The sequence below is a fragment of the Ambystoma mexicanum genome, chromosome 3p (assembly GCF_040938575.1).
Source record: "Ambystoma mexicanum isolate Mex_15411 chromosome 3p, UKY_AmexF1_1, whole genome shotgun sequence".
In the NCBI taxonomy this organism is placed as follows: domain Eukaryota; kingdom Metazoa; phylum Chordata; class Amphibia; order Caudata; family Ambystomatidae; genus Ambystoma; species Ambystoma mexicanum.
Window position 1 is genome coordinate 324,104,653 of NC_090925.1, and position 16,044 is coordinate 324,120,696.

Here is a 16,044-nt window from a genome sequence, read left to right on the forward strand (position 1 = left end):
CCGTCTCATCCACGCAGACCAAGGAGGATTCATATTAGGCCGTCAAGGCGCTGACACCATGCGCAAAACCCTTCACTTGATACATACCTCCCATACCCTCCACACCAACCCTGCGCTGCTCTCGATTGATGCCGAAAAAGCGTTCGATAGGGTAGAGTGGGACTTCTTAATGAAGGTCCTCCAGAAGATAGGACTTGGCCCCAACTTGAGAAAGGGAATACAAGCAATTTATTCAACTCCCTCGGCATCGGTCCATGTGAATGGAGAATACTCTAGGTGGTTCCGACTAACGCGTGGTACCAGGCAGGGATGCCCCCTCTCAGCGATTTTGTTCGCCCTATCGCTAGAACCAGTAGCATGCAAGATCAGAAAAGACCTTGGTGTAGAGGGCATACGTCTGGGAGGCGTAGAGTATAAATTAGCGCTATATGCGGACGACATACTACTACACGTAGTCAACCCAGAGACCTCCATTCCTCGAGCCATCCTCCTACTTGAGGAATACGGCCGCCTGTCGGGGTTTAAGATCAACCGCGCTAAGTCAGTCCTTTTCCCCTTACAAGGTGACCCACCCACGAACACGGAAAGATATTCCTCCCTGGGGCTAACGATCGAACACCATACATTACAATACCTAGGGATCCGAATCACCAAAAATATTGCCTCTCTCTACGAAGCAAACTTTCCCCAGCTCTTAATTAAACTCCGGTCGGACCTCGCCAGGTGGGGTAAACTCACAATATCGTGGTTGGGCAGGCTCAATGCGATAAAAATGACTTGCCTCCCGCGGTTCCTTTACCCATTCCAGATGCTCCCAATCGTGATCCCTCAACGGTACTTCATAGACATCAGGAGGGAAATTCTAAAATTTCTCTGGCAAGGTAAGAAGCCCCGTATAGCATATGCCACCCTCACACTGCCCAAAGATAAAGGAGGGGTAGGACTACCTGACCTGAGAAAATACCATGCAGCAGCCCAACTCCGTCTACTTGTCCCCCACCTACGCAACTACAGGGAACCACAATGGGTGGCAATGGACAACCACTACCTTGCACCTGCAACACTTGGGGAGTGGATGTGGGCACCGCGAAAATGGGTGTTGAGAAGAACGAAAAACCACCCACTATTTGTAGCCCTGTGGGACACCTGGAGGGAGGGAACGGATATGACATGCATTACAACTTGGCCGTCCCCACTAAGCCACTTATGGTCACCAGGTATTAACAATCATATTCCCAACGTAGAAAGATTCCAGACCTGGTATGAGGCGGGACTTGAGCGGGTGGGTCAACTTGTTCGTACCGACTCCTTCATCACCTTACCAGCCCTAACAGAGACCTTAAACATAGGAACTATCCGCTTTTCACTACCTCCAAATTAAAGGAGTCCTGACGAGGGAGGTGTGGAAGGATAAACTGACCAGAGAACTCACCCCATTTGAAAAAATGTTAGACTCCAAGACTGACAGGAAGGGACTGATCTCGATAATGTATAAGCTGTTATTGGAGGGTGGTACTGGCTCGACACACACTCTCCGAACACGATGGGAGAACGACATGGGGACTGAAATTGTACACGAAATATGGGACAAAATGTGCTCCATGGCCACAACCACCTCTATTTCATGCCAATACAAATTGCACTCCATCAAGCTCCTCCACCGCTGGCAATACGACCCATACAGATTATCAAAAATGTATCAAACATCATCCCCCCACTGTTGGCGCGAATGTGGTCAAATAGCTGATTATTGGCATATGTGGTGGGACTGCCCTAGGGTCCAGATTTTTTGGGATGAGGTGCTGGGCTGGATAAGGCACACGGACGGGATCCAGAGGGCCCTGACCCCGCAACTGGTGCTATTTAGTCTGGAGGCGGAGGATGGCGAATGGACGAAGGTCCAAGGAATAGTCCCCCACTTACTACTTGCGGCGAGGGCATTGATAGCGACCAAATGGAAATCATTGTTGACCCCGAGTAAGAAAGAATGGATTAACGTCGCTTTAAACCTTTGCACGATGGAAAAGATAACGGCATCACTCCATGGTAGAGCGTCACAATGCGAACTGTTATGGTCCGAATTTCTGAGCGCACACACGTCCACTCCAGAACCAACCCTCGGCAAAGATGGCTCTCTGCCCTGAGGAAACCGGACCAGACCGTCCTCCTCCTCTAGGGATAACCCCACCGCCACTTTGCCACAGATCCTCCCCCATGCCACTAGACACAACCATTCCAGGCCTGTAACCACACCCACCTCATGAATGCCCCCACGGCAGAACTCAAATGACCTAGCCCTGATCCACAACATACACCTTGACCAACGATGCAAAAATCACCAAACGACCAGTCTTCCATTCCGGGGGGGAGGGGGGAGGGGGTATCGACATTACATCTGTTGGGGGAAGAGAGATGACGTATCTGTGTATACTCTTGGTTCCCCTGTGTTCTTCTGTTACTGTATGCTCTATAATTGCATTTTCCTATTACCAGGAAGAACCTGATCTGAACAGGTACTCGTTGTTATTTCAAATGACATTTTCAGTTTCTACTTCTCTGTTCATGTACAATGTCTATTTTGAAAACCTAATAAAAACAAATTTAAAAAAAATAAATAAATAAAAAAAGGGGGGTGGGGGGGTTTGTAATGCAAGCTCCTGGGCTGTGGACAGCACCATGTGGCTCTTTACTTCTGGATGGCTGGCTTTCTTGTTCAGGCTCCTTAAAAAAAAATAAGAATAAGAATAGGAATGCCACAAGTCTAACACTTTCAGCACTGACCCTAAATAAGCAAGAATAGGAATACCAAATAATGTATTTCTGGAATTCTATACAATAATTGCTAGACTCATTAAAGGTTTATTTCAGGCACACTTCAGGAGGTGAGTCACTGATTTAGTCTGTTCTTAAACGCCTCAACTCAGCCTTTCATCCTTCTGAGGTCGATAAATGAGTACCAACACAGGTTGGGTGATATTTATTTATTTTATTTATTTATTTGCAATTTATAAAGCGCGCAGAGTTGCCCTGAGGCATCGTGGCGCTGTTACAGAAGACTTGATAATAAAACATAGCATATGAGTTAGCAGTAGATAACATTGGTACAGCTTGCTAAGGTTACAGTGCAAGCCCAGGTGTGCACACTGATCTTAACGATACATATGGCGATCCATTCTCGTATGAAATGCACATCACATTATAGTGATATCGTAACCATATTTTTTGTAGTGTACAATGCTATGTGATGCCACTTCCTGTTTTGTCGACGGGTGAAAGGTTGTGTTCCATTGCTTCCCGCGATATCACTTCGGGGTGGGGTCAAATGACCACTTCCAGTGATATCATCAGAGGTCGAGGGTCATGTGATGTAACTTCCACTACCCCTGGCATTTTGGCGAAATGGCGTCCGTGGTGGTGCCCAAGAGAGTGGAGAAGGGGAGATTAGAAGTAGATAGCGGAAGAGCAATGTACAAAGGAGTGAAGAAGTAGTGAGTGAAAATACTACAGAGGAGTGTGGCGATTACAGGAGAGGAGAAAAGACCCAAAGGAGAGAAGGTGGTCAACGAGGCAGAGGTTACAAAGGCTAAAATAGAAAGGGAAAGAGTGGTGCGCAGAGGAGCAATGAAAACACCTGAAGGGGAGAAAAAGGTGGGAGTGACATCTGGAAAAGTGACAATGCCCAAATGGGTGAAGACGATCAGAAAATTGTGGCGAGATTGGTGATAGTGAGGGGGGGAGGGACATCAGGAGGTTGGTGATTATCAAGGGCTGTTAAGTTAGAGGTGGAAGAGCCAACAGACAATGGCAAAGAGAATTTAGACATGAGGCTAGAGGCGAATGAGAGACAGAAGAGGTTGTAGAGGAGTTGGCAGGAAGGTCTGGAGTAAGCAAGAAGTGGTTTAGCGAATATCAAAGGGAAGGTGCTGATGCCATCCTTTCCTCCTGAAGGTGAAGTTCTCGCTCATCAACAAGAGTAACCCTGTTGTAGGCACTTCATCCCCTTGAACCGGCAGGCGCAGGCAGTCGGGTCAACATCCTACAAATTTTTTTGATGCTCCCCCAATTCTCCTAAATCCACACATCCGCTCATACAGAGTGGGGGCCTCTGCTGTGCCTGGAACGTCAGTGTTGTGCCACTCACCCTAAAGCAACTTTTCTGTTGTGGGACATTAAGCCTCAGATGTCTGCAGCTACTTTTTATCAAGGGAGTCTTCACAAAGCTTGTCCACCATCCAAACAGGAGAATTTGAGGTCTCCTGGTATAAGCCGATATTGCTCACATTCCTTGCTACTTTGACCATCAAGCCCAGTTGTTCATGGGTCACCGTAAGGGGGTTCTCCAGCGTCAAGAGTTTTAGATCATGCTTCAGAAATGGATACGAAAATCAAAAATCCACTTCTGCACCTGCAATTTCTGGGCCTTTTTAACAGTGACACTCAGGTGGCCTTCGGACTTCAGATGCTTCATGAGTATTTTCTGTTGAAGCCTTAACTGCAGCCCAAGCTCTCCCTGACCATGGATCATCACTGCTAAGGGATGCTTGCTCTACTCTGCAACCATCCATCTCCAGCGGTTGGCCATAGAGCCTGGGTCTGTAATTCATCTGGTAGGGCTCCACATCCTTACTAGACCAGTGGTTGGCACTCCCTATGGTGACTGCAGAACTGGTAAAATGTATATACATCACCTCAAGCTGTCCAGTTGACTTGTTCAATTTCTATAGACCAAAAGTTATTAATTAGTCTGACTGTCTAAAGTATACTCTAAGAATAGCTTACCTTGGGGATAGTGTTGAAAACTGTTTTAGGCGCGTGAGTAAAAGTTTGTGAGACACTACTGAATCTTAACAACGTACCTCTTATTTTTAAAGGCTTTCTGTTTATGAAGCACCTGTTAACTTGTTGCTAACAATACAAAATCACTGCAACTGCTTTACCTCCGTCTTAGAGGTGTATTGTGCATCCCCTTGTGACATTGTTACTGTTATTGATATTCAGTGCTAAGATTGTGAATTATAACCTACAGATAATTCTTTTGTCCACAACTTTTATATAGAGTATATGCCTTTTCAGTAATTATACTATGTGTACATTACTTTATTTTGTGCTGATGTACTGGTGTGAGCTATACTTTAAACCAGTCAATCTTACAGTTTAACAGTAAAGCCAGACTGTTGTGCCACATTTATCATTATGAGAGTTTGTATGGCTTTTTTGGAAAACCTGTACACACATTAAGATTGGTCTTCTTGAACTGCTCACCAGAGGACTTATGAGAATTCTAATGACAAGGCCACACAAAGTGAAAAGGAGAGCTCTCATCCAGCACAAAGGAGCATGTCTGCTGGATTAGCAGCACAAACTTGCCATCACGAACAAGGCAAGAACTAAACCCAAGACTGAGAATACATTTCAAAAGTAGGATTCCATTCCAACCAACCTCCCATGATCATAGCTGATCGTCACCAAAATATGCTGTGTGCACAAAGTGTTTACCTTAAGATCCAGCAAGTAATTGTACGGCATGAAGATTATGTCTGCCTGCTGCTTTAGAGCCCTCGATAGATAATATGGACAGGCCCTGGGGAGAAGAAGAAAAAAAAAGTCTCCAAACATTGGATTCAGAAAAAACATTTTTATAGTGTCTATAATTAGCGGAACAAAAAGAAGAATTATGGAATGTTTGGCCTTTTCAAAAAAGCCTCTGTAAAGAGACAAGGGAGACAAGTGAGAAGCTTCCTGGAGAGAAAGGAGACTTCAAGGTAACAAACGGATTTGTTTGGGTAAATAGCAGGACAACATTCCACCCATTACAGGTGCATGAAGGGGGGACAGCTGGGGAAGATATGACAAGATTAGCTATAAGCAATTCTAACTGCAGCTTACATAAGAGAAGGGACTGGTTTTCATACCAAGGCCTGAGGGGTAGAGAACTCTTACCTGTGCTTGGATCCACTCTTAACCAGGTCTTCAATGTCCAGGATGTTGGTGATGAGATCCTTCTCAGTGCTCTTTTCTATAAGGGATGGAAACAGGACAACATTTTTACAAGTGTGTATTGTGCGGGGTCAGAAATGAGAAACGGACATAAAGTTGTAATGCTTTTAACATTAGACATTTTATTAAAAGGGTTTGATAAAGGCCATTCTGTCCCTATCCTAAAGAGAGTTTCCGTACCTATGAAACTAAAACTAAAGATCAGTCTGTGTCTCGTCAAACGTAGGCAAATTGTCCTTGTGTCCAAAACATATCTGACCCGCACACTAAAAATGAACAACAAAATGTGCAAGGTAATTCCTCTGCTTTAAATTAAAATGCAAAAACCAAATCTGTAAATCCAACAAAACAAACCTTGTATCCAGAGGGATTCCCTTCCTCTGAACTGTTTCAGGTAGAATATTGAAAGTGTTCAGTTCAAACAATAGTTATTTTAAGAGTGGTAGTAATGTCTCTTTCACATAACACCTCCCCCAGATGATGAAGTGTCTCATCCAAACAATAGTGGTTTTACTCAAAAATGTATTAATGAAGGTCTCCTGGTGTACTCTCCTGCCAGGAAACTCTTTGCACAATGTATTTTCTGTACGCAAACTCTGGATGGATTACCTGGTGTATTCCCCTGCCAGGAATCTCCATCTGGGCTTAGTAGGTCCCCTGGTATACTCTCCTGCCAGGTATCTTTCCCCCAAAGGCTCACTGCCTGATGCACTTCTTTCACCAGGTCTTTTAACAATCTTTCAGTTCTCTTTACCTTTAAGTACAACACAGTTGGATGCCTTCACTGTTTATACTCTATTGGCTCCAGGTATTACTTGTTCCAGCTTCCCCCATATTAGCAACCCTTACATGGACACTTGCACACGTTTTGGTTGTTATCTTCACTGTTAGCATTCATTAGCTTGTGGCAATACTTGTTCCATTCTTCCCTATATTGACTTTTCATATATTAACACTAGGGGGGCTTTTTGGTGCCCAACAACCCCGCCCCCTTCCGCTCCCCATTGACTGCCGAGTGTTGAACTCGGCGGCTTGGTCACTTGTAGGGATACTCCACCAAGGGCTCGCTTCGTTCGCACCCCCCCCCTCTTGGGGACAGTATACCAACAAAGTTGGAGAAATGTCTGACGGAATGACAGCAGACCCATATCTTCAAGGAATACAATTACCCCAATTCAAAGCAATATGGTACCGGCACTTATCACTTACACAACTTCACCACACAACTTCACCAGTTAATGTCTGTTAATAAACTTCAAATGCCTTAGAAATTGTAGATTTGGACAGTATACCATGAAAGTTGGATGCATGTGAAACAGAATGCCACCAGACTCATATGAAACGTTACACAAAATCGGCACTTATGATTTTATATTATAGGGTGGATTAATACAGCCTTTCAATTGCTTCATTAAAGGTAATTTGCTCATGACAACATTTACTCCAGCTTTCCCCATATCGACATCTCATATAGAGAGACTTTGTGTAAATTCAGTCTATGTCACTTGTTTCATATTTAAAGTGAGTTTGCAATTGTTTGTGCGCCCGTCAGCATGCGCTGGGGCGCCCAATACTCTTGAGCAGGCTCACCAGTGTTTGCTGGTGTGTCCGACCAATGGAGTATGGCGGCAGCAATGTCTGTCTCAGGGGAAGCGTTCCCCGCTTTGCAGACCCTCACGCGGTTCTCCTAGCGGCTTCTCAGTCATCCACCAGTGGAACTTCTGCCTTTTACTGTGCCCGCGTCCTCCACAGCCTCTCTACTTCGGCCTGCTTGTCCACGGTTCTTCTGCTGCACTGCTCTGCTTCTCCGAGTGTCTCGCCGTTCCAGTGTAAAATGCCTGCTTTCCTCCACAGAGTGTGCTTGCGTGCATCTGTCTTCAGGTCTGCTTCGCGCTGCGCCCGTTCTATATCTCACTCTTCTCCTTCACTGCTGCCATGAAAAGGCACACCATTTTTAAATATTCCACAGAGCTGATGGGCATTACAACTAGACTGTACACTGGCATTTATTCTGCTCCAGATTAACTCCATTCTCTCCTTCTTCGTCCCAGTACTGAAGGTTTTATGGGAATTGAAGTCCAGAGGAGATTTGGACCTTTTAAAGGTATTTTGCTTTATATTTGTGTTCACATCAAAACCAACAATAACAGGAGATGTTAAGTGAGCATTATGTACATGTGTAGTGTGAATGGTATCCTGTCTAGGGTGTTTAGTAAGAAGGGGTGTTAGGGGTTTACCACTGGAACGATTGGTATAATGACAACATGAAAAGCAGGAATGTAGGTATTATAGGGTCATATTCAATATTTATGGAAGAATACCGCAGCTCTCCAGATGGAGTTATTACATCTACCCGACAGCCATCTCCTCCCATGTGATCCTATCTCATACCACCACCCCCAAAACCCCATGGTCAGGATCATGAATCTGTTGCCTTCCCCTGGCTACATGGGAGGAGATTTTATGCTGGGGTTCAGTGATGGCTCTATAGGATTCATTACAATATGCTTTCCTAAATCCATGTCTCCAGCATCTTCTGCTTTTCCAGGACCACCGCAATCTTATTCAGCACACCTGGACAGAGGCTGTGGCGGCACTATCATGTTTCAGTGTTTCAAGCCAGTATACCCCTGCTAATGTTTTCAGATACTTCAGCTCACTGCTTTTCTACTACCAGAACTTTAAAACGACCAATTTCCCATGTGTTTTCCAGAACTAGTAACTGAGGGTAAAGTGAAAATAGGCAAGAAAGAAAGATTAAAATAATGCATAAGTGTACGTTGCTCCACAGAACCCTGTGAAAAACAGAAGTGGGTGCCACCTCACCTTCCACATTATTGTAGAACTGGCAAGAGCGAGTTGACACTTTTGCGCGGCACAGGTGAACCTAAAAAGAAAAAAGAAAAAAAGTTATGTTTTAAACAAGTTTGGGGACTTGTCTGTGTTTGGAAGATTATACAGAGGTCTGCTGACCATTCGCTAGAGGGAGATATGTACAAACCATTGTCCTACATCACAACTGTCCACATGGACACGAAAATCCCAGCACAACATGTATGCAGAGCATGGCTAACAATTAGATGTGCTGCACACACCAGGCCAGTGCTTTTGGTTGGCTGTGAAATCTAGGACCCCATGTTTATGATCCCGACACAGACTAGACCACATATTAGTGGTCTCAACAGAGATGGATTTACTGCAGACTTCTATCAATCAGCCACTCCTAGCTTTTAGGTTCTATGGTCAGGTTGTAGTGTTGGGTCCTTCAAAGGAAACACTGCTTAGGTGATACAAATACATATATTGCAATGCAAAAGCCTAAATCAATATGCTTGGTCCTTGCCAACAACTAAAATAGTACAACTTTCAACTGTAGTGCCCAGCAAATGTCTCAAAACAACGTTCCCATCATTCCCCACATTCAGGCCCATGGTTGATCAATACAGTCTTGTGCAAACAAAAGAATGGTAACGTAACCCAAATTCAAAAATTGTGTCTTGAATGTCGACGTAAGGAGGGGGGTGGCCTGAGCCCATGGGGTGAAGTTTTGAACTCACTGAGCTCCCGTATAGATCCTGCACTGATCCTGGTTTCTGGTGGTTGCGTTGCTCTGCTGGGACATTCAAAAGCAACGATCTGCAGGGGAAATGGATGGCCTGAGGTCCAGCCTTGTCTCGGTGAAAATCAGAGCAGAGCTCATGGAGAAATCCTAACGAGAAATCCTACCCTGTCGGCAAAAAGATGGCCGCTGTGAAAGCTCTCCAGTGAGGAAGAGGAGGGAAGGAGACAGCGCTGAGCCTCGAGTGCAACCCTTTGGTTACCTGTGTTGGAACAGGCTTTACTTGGCGCCACCTCTGTTGGATTTCTGTGCAGCAATCGCAGTGTCTGAGCAGGAGCTTGCGGTCCTGCTGTAATTACATAGGGCTGGCCGTGCCCTCGTAGTGTCTGTGGAGCTTAGACAGGCGGTCCCTGGAGGAGACGGTGCCTGCACTGGGCGAGTGCGCCAGCGGCACACACAAACGTGTGTACAAAGAAGAAAGGTGGTGGGAGCCTGTGGCGTTACCCGGACACGTCATTTCACCAAAATGCCTGGGGTAGCGGAGGTGACACCACACAACCTTTGACCCCCCTGATGGCATCATAGGAAGTAATGTAATTTGACCCCACCCCGAAGTGATATCACGGGAAGCAATGGAACACAACCTTTCACCCGTCGACAAAACAGGAAGTGGCATCACATAGCATTGTACACTACAAAAAATATGGTTACGATATCAATATAATGTGATGTGCATTTCACACAAGAATGGATCGCCATATGTATCGTTAAGATCAGTGTGTATAGGCCCATATTACCAAATTACTGTGAATGCAAGCAGACGTCCATGACCAAATGGTAATGGTGTGTTAAACGCTTTATATAGAAGAAATATACACCCAATATCACCCAACCTGTGTTGATACTCATCTATCGACCTCAGAAGGATGAAAGGCTGAGTTGAGGCGTTTAAGAACAGACTAAATCAGTGACTCACCTCCTGAAGTGTGCCTGAAATAAACCTTTAACGAGTCTACCAATTATTGTATAGAATTCCAGAAAGACATTATTTGCTATTCCTAGTCTTTCTTATTTAGGGTCAGTGCTGAAAGTGTTAGACTTGTGGCACTCCTGTTCTTATTTTTCTTTTTTGTAAGGGGCCTGAACCAGAAAGCCAGCTATCAAGAAGTAAAGAGCCACATGGTGCTGGCCACAGCCCAGGAGCTTGCATTACAAACCCCCTCCCCCTTTTATTTATTTTTGTATTTTTTTTTAGAGGTCGCAAGGGAGACCTCAGAGGTCGCAGTTGCGAAACCTAATGGACGTCCCTGTCGTTAGCTGAAGTGCAGCTGCCTGGGGAACATAGCGGAATCCGCTTTACTGGCAGCATGTCAGTCTCCACCTGGAAGGGCAGGACAAGGCACGCCGTACTGCTGCTTGAAGGCAGCTACTGCACCGGACCGGGGCACGCACAGGAGAGAGGTATTTGTGCCCAGACCTCCCTTGCAATATTTAACCTAAACCCTGACTGGCTTTAGGCACCAGCTGAGGAGAGAGCATATTCGGGGGTGCACCAAAACCAGAGGGAGACCAGTCACTGCTGGGGGTGCCCCGGACCACCCACCAACCTAAGAGGGATTGCTGCTTGGGGGAAGACAGCGGGCTGATGGAATCCAGCACATGAAGCGGTAAAGAGTGGTGCACAAAATGAAAATTTGCCTGCATAGCTCCAAGGTACAGTAGGGTTGGTGAGGAAGCCTGTCGCACCTGCCCTCCCCTGGCCCCCACCGACTGCATCCCATACAAGGAAGGCTGAAATGCGCCCTGCTGGTTTGTGGTCCCAGTAGCGGGGGGTGTGCACTTTACCATATGGCCACTGGTCCCTGAGCTCTTCACTGGCGATGTCTGCCCGTCCCTAACCCCACTGGCCTGACAATAGGGTGAAGGAAGTTTATTGCTCAGACGCACCATCAGACATTACACTGGGGGACTGCCCAACCTGCTCCATAACCGGCATCACTTGAGTGAGTGCTCCCTACTGGGGCATTCCTGCTTGCTGGACGTTGTGAAAACACAATATAGACCATACCAGGGACTAGTAATGCACCAAGTGCCCCTACATCTGCATCTACTGTTTTGATAGAATAGCACGCAAGAACTGGCAACATAAGCACAAGTGACACTTGCTTAGGGCAACATTGGTGTCGCTGTGAGCTGTTCACTGTGGAAGCCCTGCTGTTCAACACCCGGACACCAGCCTATGGATGTTAAAGCGGATAACGGTGACTGCAGTATCGAGTGCTGGTTGTCAGACGGCAGGGTGCATCACATGGTCTTAACCCACGCTGCACGCATAAAATTACACTGGGCCGCCTCCAGATGTTGGAATTAATCCCTGCGGCCCACCTAGCACTCTGACACATACTAGAACATAGTATACCAGCGGCTCTAACTCCTGGCAGGAACAATGTCTCTAAACCAAAGGAAAGAGCAAATCCTCAATTATGGACCCGTTTGCCGACCAAGGCAAATATCGAGACCCACCATTGTGCTCAACGACGAAGCAAGCAGAACTGGAGATGCATGGGGGAGGAAAAACCCCACAGGAAGACCCAGTCCTGGCGGCGATAGCTGCCCTGAGATCTTCACTGGAAACTAGAAAAGAAGAGGTTAAAGTGGACCTTGAACTCGTTAGGCAAGATGTTTGGCAACTAGCTGGGAGGGTCACGTCAGTTGAATTGGAGCTAAAAGAAACAACTGCCTCCACTAAGGACTTGGAAACACGGGTCAGAGACCTAGAGCGGCGGAACACAGCACTGGAGCTACGAGCGGAGGACGTGGAGGGGAGGGCCCAGAGGAACAACATAAGGCTACTGGGGCTCCCAGAGGGATCGGACCCCACTGTATATGTGGAAAACCTATTGCTGCAGGATATTTGGGCCAGGCAGTCTGTCACAGGGCATTCACAGTCAAGTGGGCCCATCGATCACTGCAAAAGAGACCACCACTGGGACCCCACCCACGACCTGCCATTACTAAAATACTGAATTTCCACAACAGGGAGGTCATACTAAAATACTCGGGGAAGGCGGTGAGATAAAGAGGGACAACTCTAAGATTGCAGGGGGGCGTGGCTACAGGGCCATGTAAGGAGTCATGTCTTCGGAGGAGCTCCTGACGATCCTACACTAATCCAACGCAAAAGTGCATATGTAGAAGCCTATGGAAGATGAGAATATGTGTGTAGACAGATGAAAGTATGGAGCAGGTCTGAAGTGCACCGGGAGCCTGCATGATGCACTGGCGTTGAAGTTATTGGTATCATCACGAACGCGAGGATCTGCAGAGCCAGGACCTAACATGGCGGCGGACCGTTCGTGAACAAAGGACTTTGGAGAAAAGCCCCTCGCTGATGCGGAATCGCAGTGAACAGGAGCTGCACAAGGAACTCCACTGGAAACACTGCTGCGTCCTAGATATGTGGATCGGGATAAATGCAGATGCAGCGTGAACTCGGAGCGCAGCCTGCATGACACAGAGATAACTGCTGCAGCTCGAAGCAGTCTGCCTGCCCGAGCGCCCCCTGCATCTGGTCGCAGGCACACACTGTGCGCGGCTGCTGGGGAACTTTTGCGTAAGCCATAGCGGAAAGAGTAATGGAGGAGCATCCAACACAGCCAATGCGGTAACAACGCCTGGGCTGCTACATTGTATCACTGCCTATTCCACGATTGAGCCTGGGGCTCAGAGGGTGCAGCGTGAGCCGTACAGATGTAGATGATGAGACATGTCCAATAAGGTGGTCAAATCGAAGGCAAAACAACATCTTCACTAAACCTAGCCAGTCTGGAGAGGGGACTGGCCCGTCGGGCAGATCACATCTGGAAAGGCGGAACCACTACGAGGGGATCAACAGATCCTAGAAGCAATTGCTGGTCTGACAGCCAAACTTGACGCTTCCATAGCAGAATTGAAAATTTCTCTTGAAGTTAAGATCGATGCAGTCAGTGTCGATGTGGGCCTTCTGCAACAGGATGTCAGAGTTATAGCCGAACGAACAGGGACGCTAGAGAAAGAGGTGAAGGCCAATATGGAGACCTGTACAGCAAGCACCAGGGAGATTCACACACTACGTCAAAGAGTGGACAACCTGGAGAACCAGGCTGAGGAAGCAGAAGGAAGGGCGAGAACGAACAACATCCGCATTGTGGGACTCTTGGAGGGGGAGGAGAACCCCGACCCCACGGATTACATTGAGAACATGTTACTACAGGAAAAAAGAGCAGGGGCACTTTCCCAAGGGTTCCCTGTGGAAAGGGCACACAGAGCCCAGATCAGGAGAACCCCACTGGGCGCCCCGCCAAGGCCGGTCATAGCTAAAATATTAAGTTACAGGGATATATAGAAGGTCCTCGAACATTTCCGGAAAGGCGGATCAACAGAGCGTCGGCAGCGATCACTGCTTACTCTGATTACACATTCCTAGTGCAAAGAAGATGCCCGAGTTTTGTGGCGGTTAAGAAGCGACTGCGAGACACTGGTCTGAAGTATAGACTGCTCTACCCAGCGAAACTCAAGGTTTTCCACAGAGGCAAAACGCTCTTCTTTGAGACACCGGAGGACGCTGCGGCGTGGATGGATAGAATGAACTGCCCAGATGGAGAGGACAACCAGAAGGCGCGCAAAATGGATAAGTGAACTAATGTTTCTTTGATGTTGATGGGTGGGTTTGTGGGGTCGACACAACAAGCCGCCCTCATATGATATGCGAGTGAGAGTTATATCAGAGACCTTGTCCGGCGAGCTGAGTCATGGGAGGAGACGCAGAGATGATATGGCGGAGGCTTAGAGACATTTGATGGTAGATGCACTGAGAATATGTTATTGGAGCGACACTGATGAGCATGTCTTCCCCCCCCAATAGGTAGGTAGTTAGGATATTGTAGTATAGTATCCACCTGCTGCGATCTTAGCACCAGCGACTGCCTGGCAGGGTCGAGATGCAGGGGAGCTTGAGATCCAGGGATGGAGCTGGGCAACAGTTGGGAGGATTTGTGTGTGGGATAGTTATAGAGCAGAGGTCTTCAAACTGTGGGGTGCACCCCCCCCCTTCTTGGGGACACGGCCACATCCCGGGGGGGGGGCGAGAGAGCCCAGCATGAAAAGTAAAAAAATAAATATATATATATTTTTTTTTAGTTTGAGGATATGGGCAGGGGTGGCTTACATTGTTGGACTGGGACATAAAACTGTCTCAGGCACCAATGAAATAGTGTCCGACAGTTGCAAATTGATATTCATTCCTTTAGGCAAAGACTGTTTGAATAGTATCCAAGGGGGTGCTTTTTGTTAAAATGTAAGTAAATTGTGATATTTAAAGACTGTTTATTCAGCAACAATGGTCAAAACTACTAGCTGCATAGTGAAGTAACTCATCAAACTGGCCCACATTGACTAAAAAAAGTGCCTACACTAGCATTTTGCATTTTTGGTATGGGCATTGCCCTATAGGCCAGTCTGAGCCTGGCAGCTCATCCATAAGGGGCGAGGGGGCCTCCACCCAGTAGCCCCTTCAACCATTATGGAGGAGCTGAGGAGCCAGCCCAGTGAAACACCGAGCACTCCCTCAGCTGCTTTTTTCAGTTGAGGGAGCGCCGTTTCCCTTTGACAGTTCAGTTCCCTAGCCGCACATGCTCAGTGAGCAATGCCACCCTTGCATAGCTCATTGGAAATGCTGGCTGGGGCACTGCATGTCTGTTTGTGCGAGGGGGAGCTTCTGCACCTCTTTGCACATTCAGACAGAACCACCTGGAGTGGGGCATTTCAGGTCCCTGCACAAGATACGTTTATGTTCATTTATTTTTTATTTAAATATGTGTATGCTTTTGTTATGAGTGAGTGTATGGGGATGGGTGCTTGTATGAATGATAGCATGATTGCTGTGTGAAGATGTGTGTGTGAGTGTTTGTTTTGTCCATTGAGCTGATTTTGGCGAGTGGGGAGTAGAGGGGGGAAGGAGGGTTGTACAACAAAAGCATTTTAAAAATGCCTTTGTTGCCCAAATCCCGCTACCCACCTGCCAAAATCAGCTCTCCTTCGGAGGCACTGTAGAGTCCAGGGGACGGGGATGGTATTTTTTTTTTATCTATCATAGATGTCCAGTCAAAAATACCATGCTTTCCCCTTTGGCCCCCCAGCGCCAATTGCAAACTGTTTGGCTTTTAACCCATTTTTTTTTAAGTATGCTCTAAAATGCAATGTTTTAACCCATTATTTTTAAAGAAATCAAAGGGGGGGGGATCCCCCGAAAACCCCTTGATTGGTTCGGGCTCCCTCACTGCGCTTGGTCGCTATGCCATTTTTGTGGGAACTATTTATTCCCCTCCACTTAAAAAATTCATCATCTCTCACTGGCCCTCGGACTGTGTTGGGAACTGGGTGGGGGGAGCCCCGGGCCTGGGATGGGAGCAGGATGGACGGGAGCACTGGATAGTGGTGGGAGAAGGGCG

The 16,044-nt window shown here is 47.0% G+C and overlaps 1 protein-coding gene across 7 annotated transcripts in view; it reads right to left on the minus strand.

Annotated features, from left to right (window-relative positions):
- Positions 1-16,044, minus strand: part of RTEL1 (regulator of telomere elongation helicase 1) — a 1,752,068-nt gene that overhangs the window by 1,537,344 nt on the left and 198,680 nt on the right. For all 7 annotated transcript variants that reach the window (XM_069650890.1, XM_069650893.1, XM_069650896.1 and 4 more), the window contains 3 exons: positions 8,824-8,884; positions 5,941-6,016; positions 5,497-5,581 (listed from right to left, as the gene is read on the minus strand). In XM_069650890.1, the coding sequence (XP_069506991.1) occupies positions 5,497-5,581; positions 5,941-6,016; positions 8,824-8,884 (222 nt within the window). The remainder of the gene's footprint in view (positions 1-5,496; positions 5,582-5,940; positions 6,017-8,823; positions 8,885-16,044) is intronic.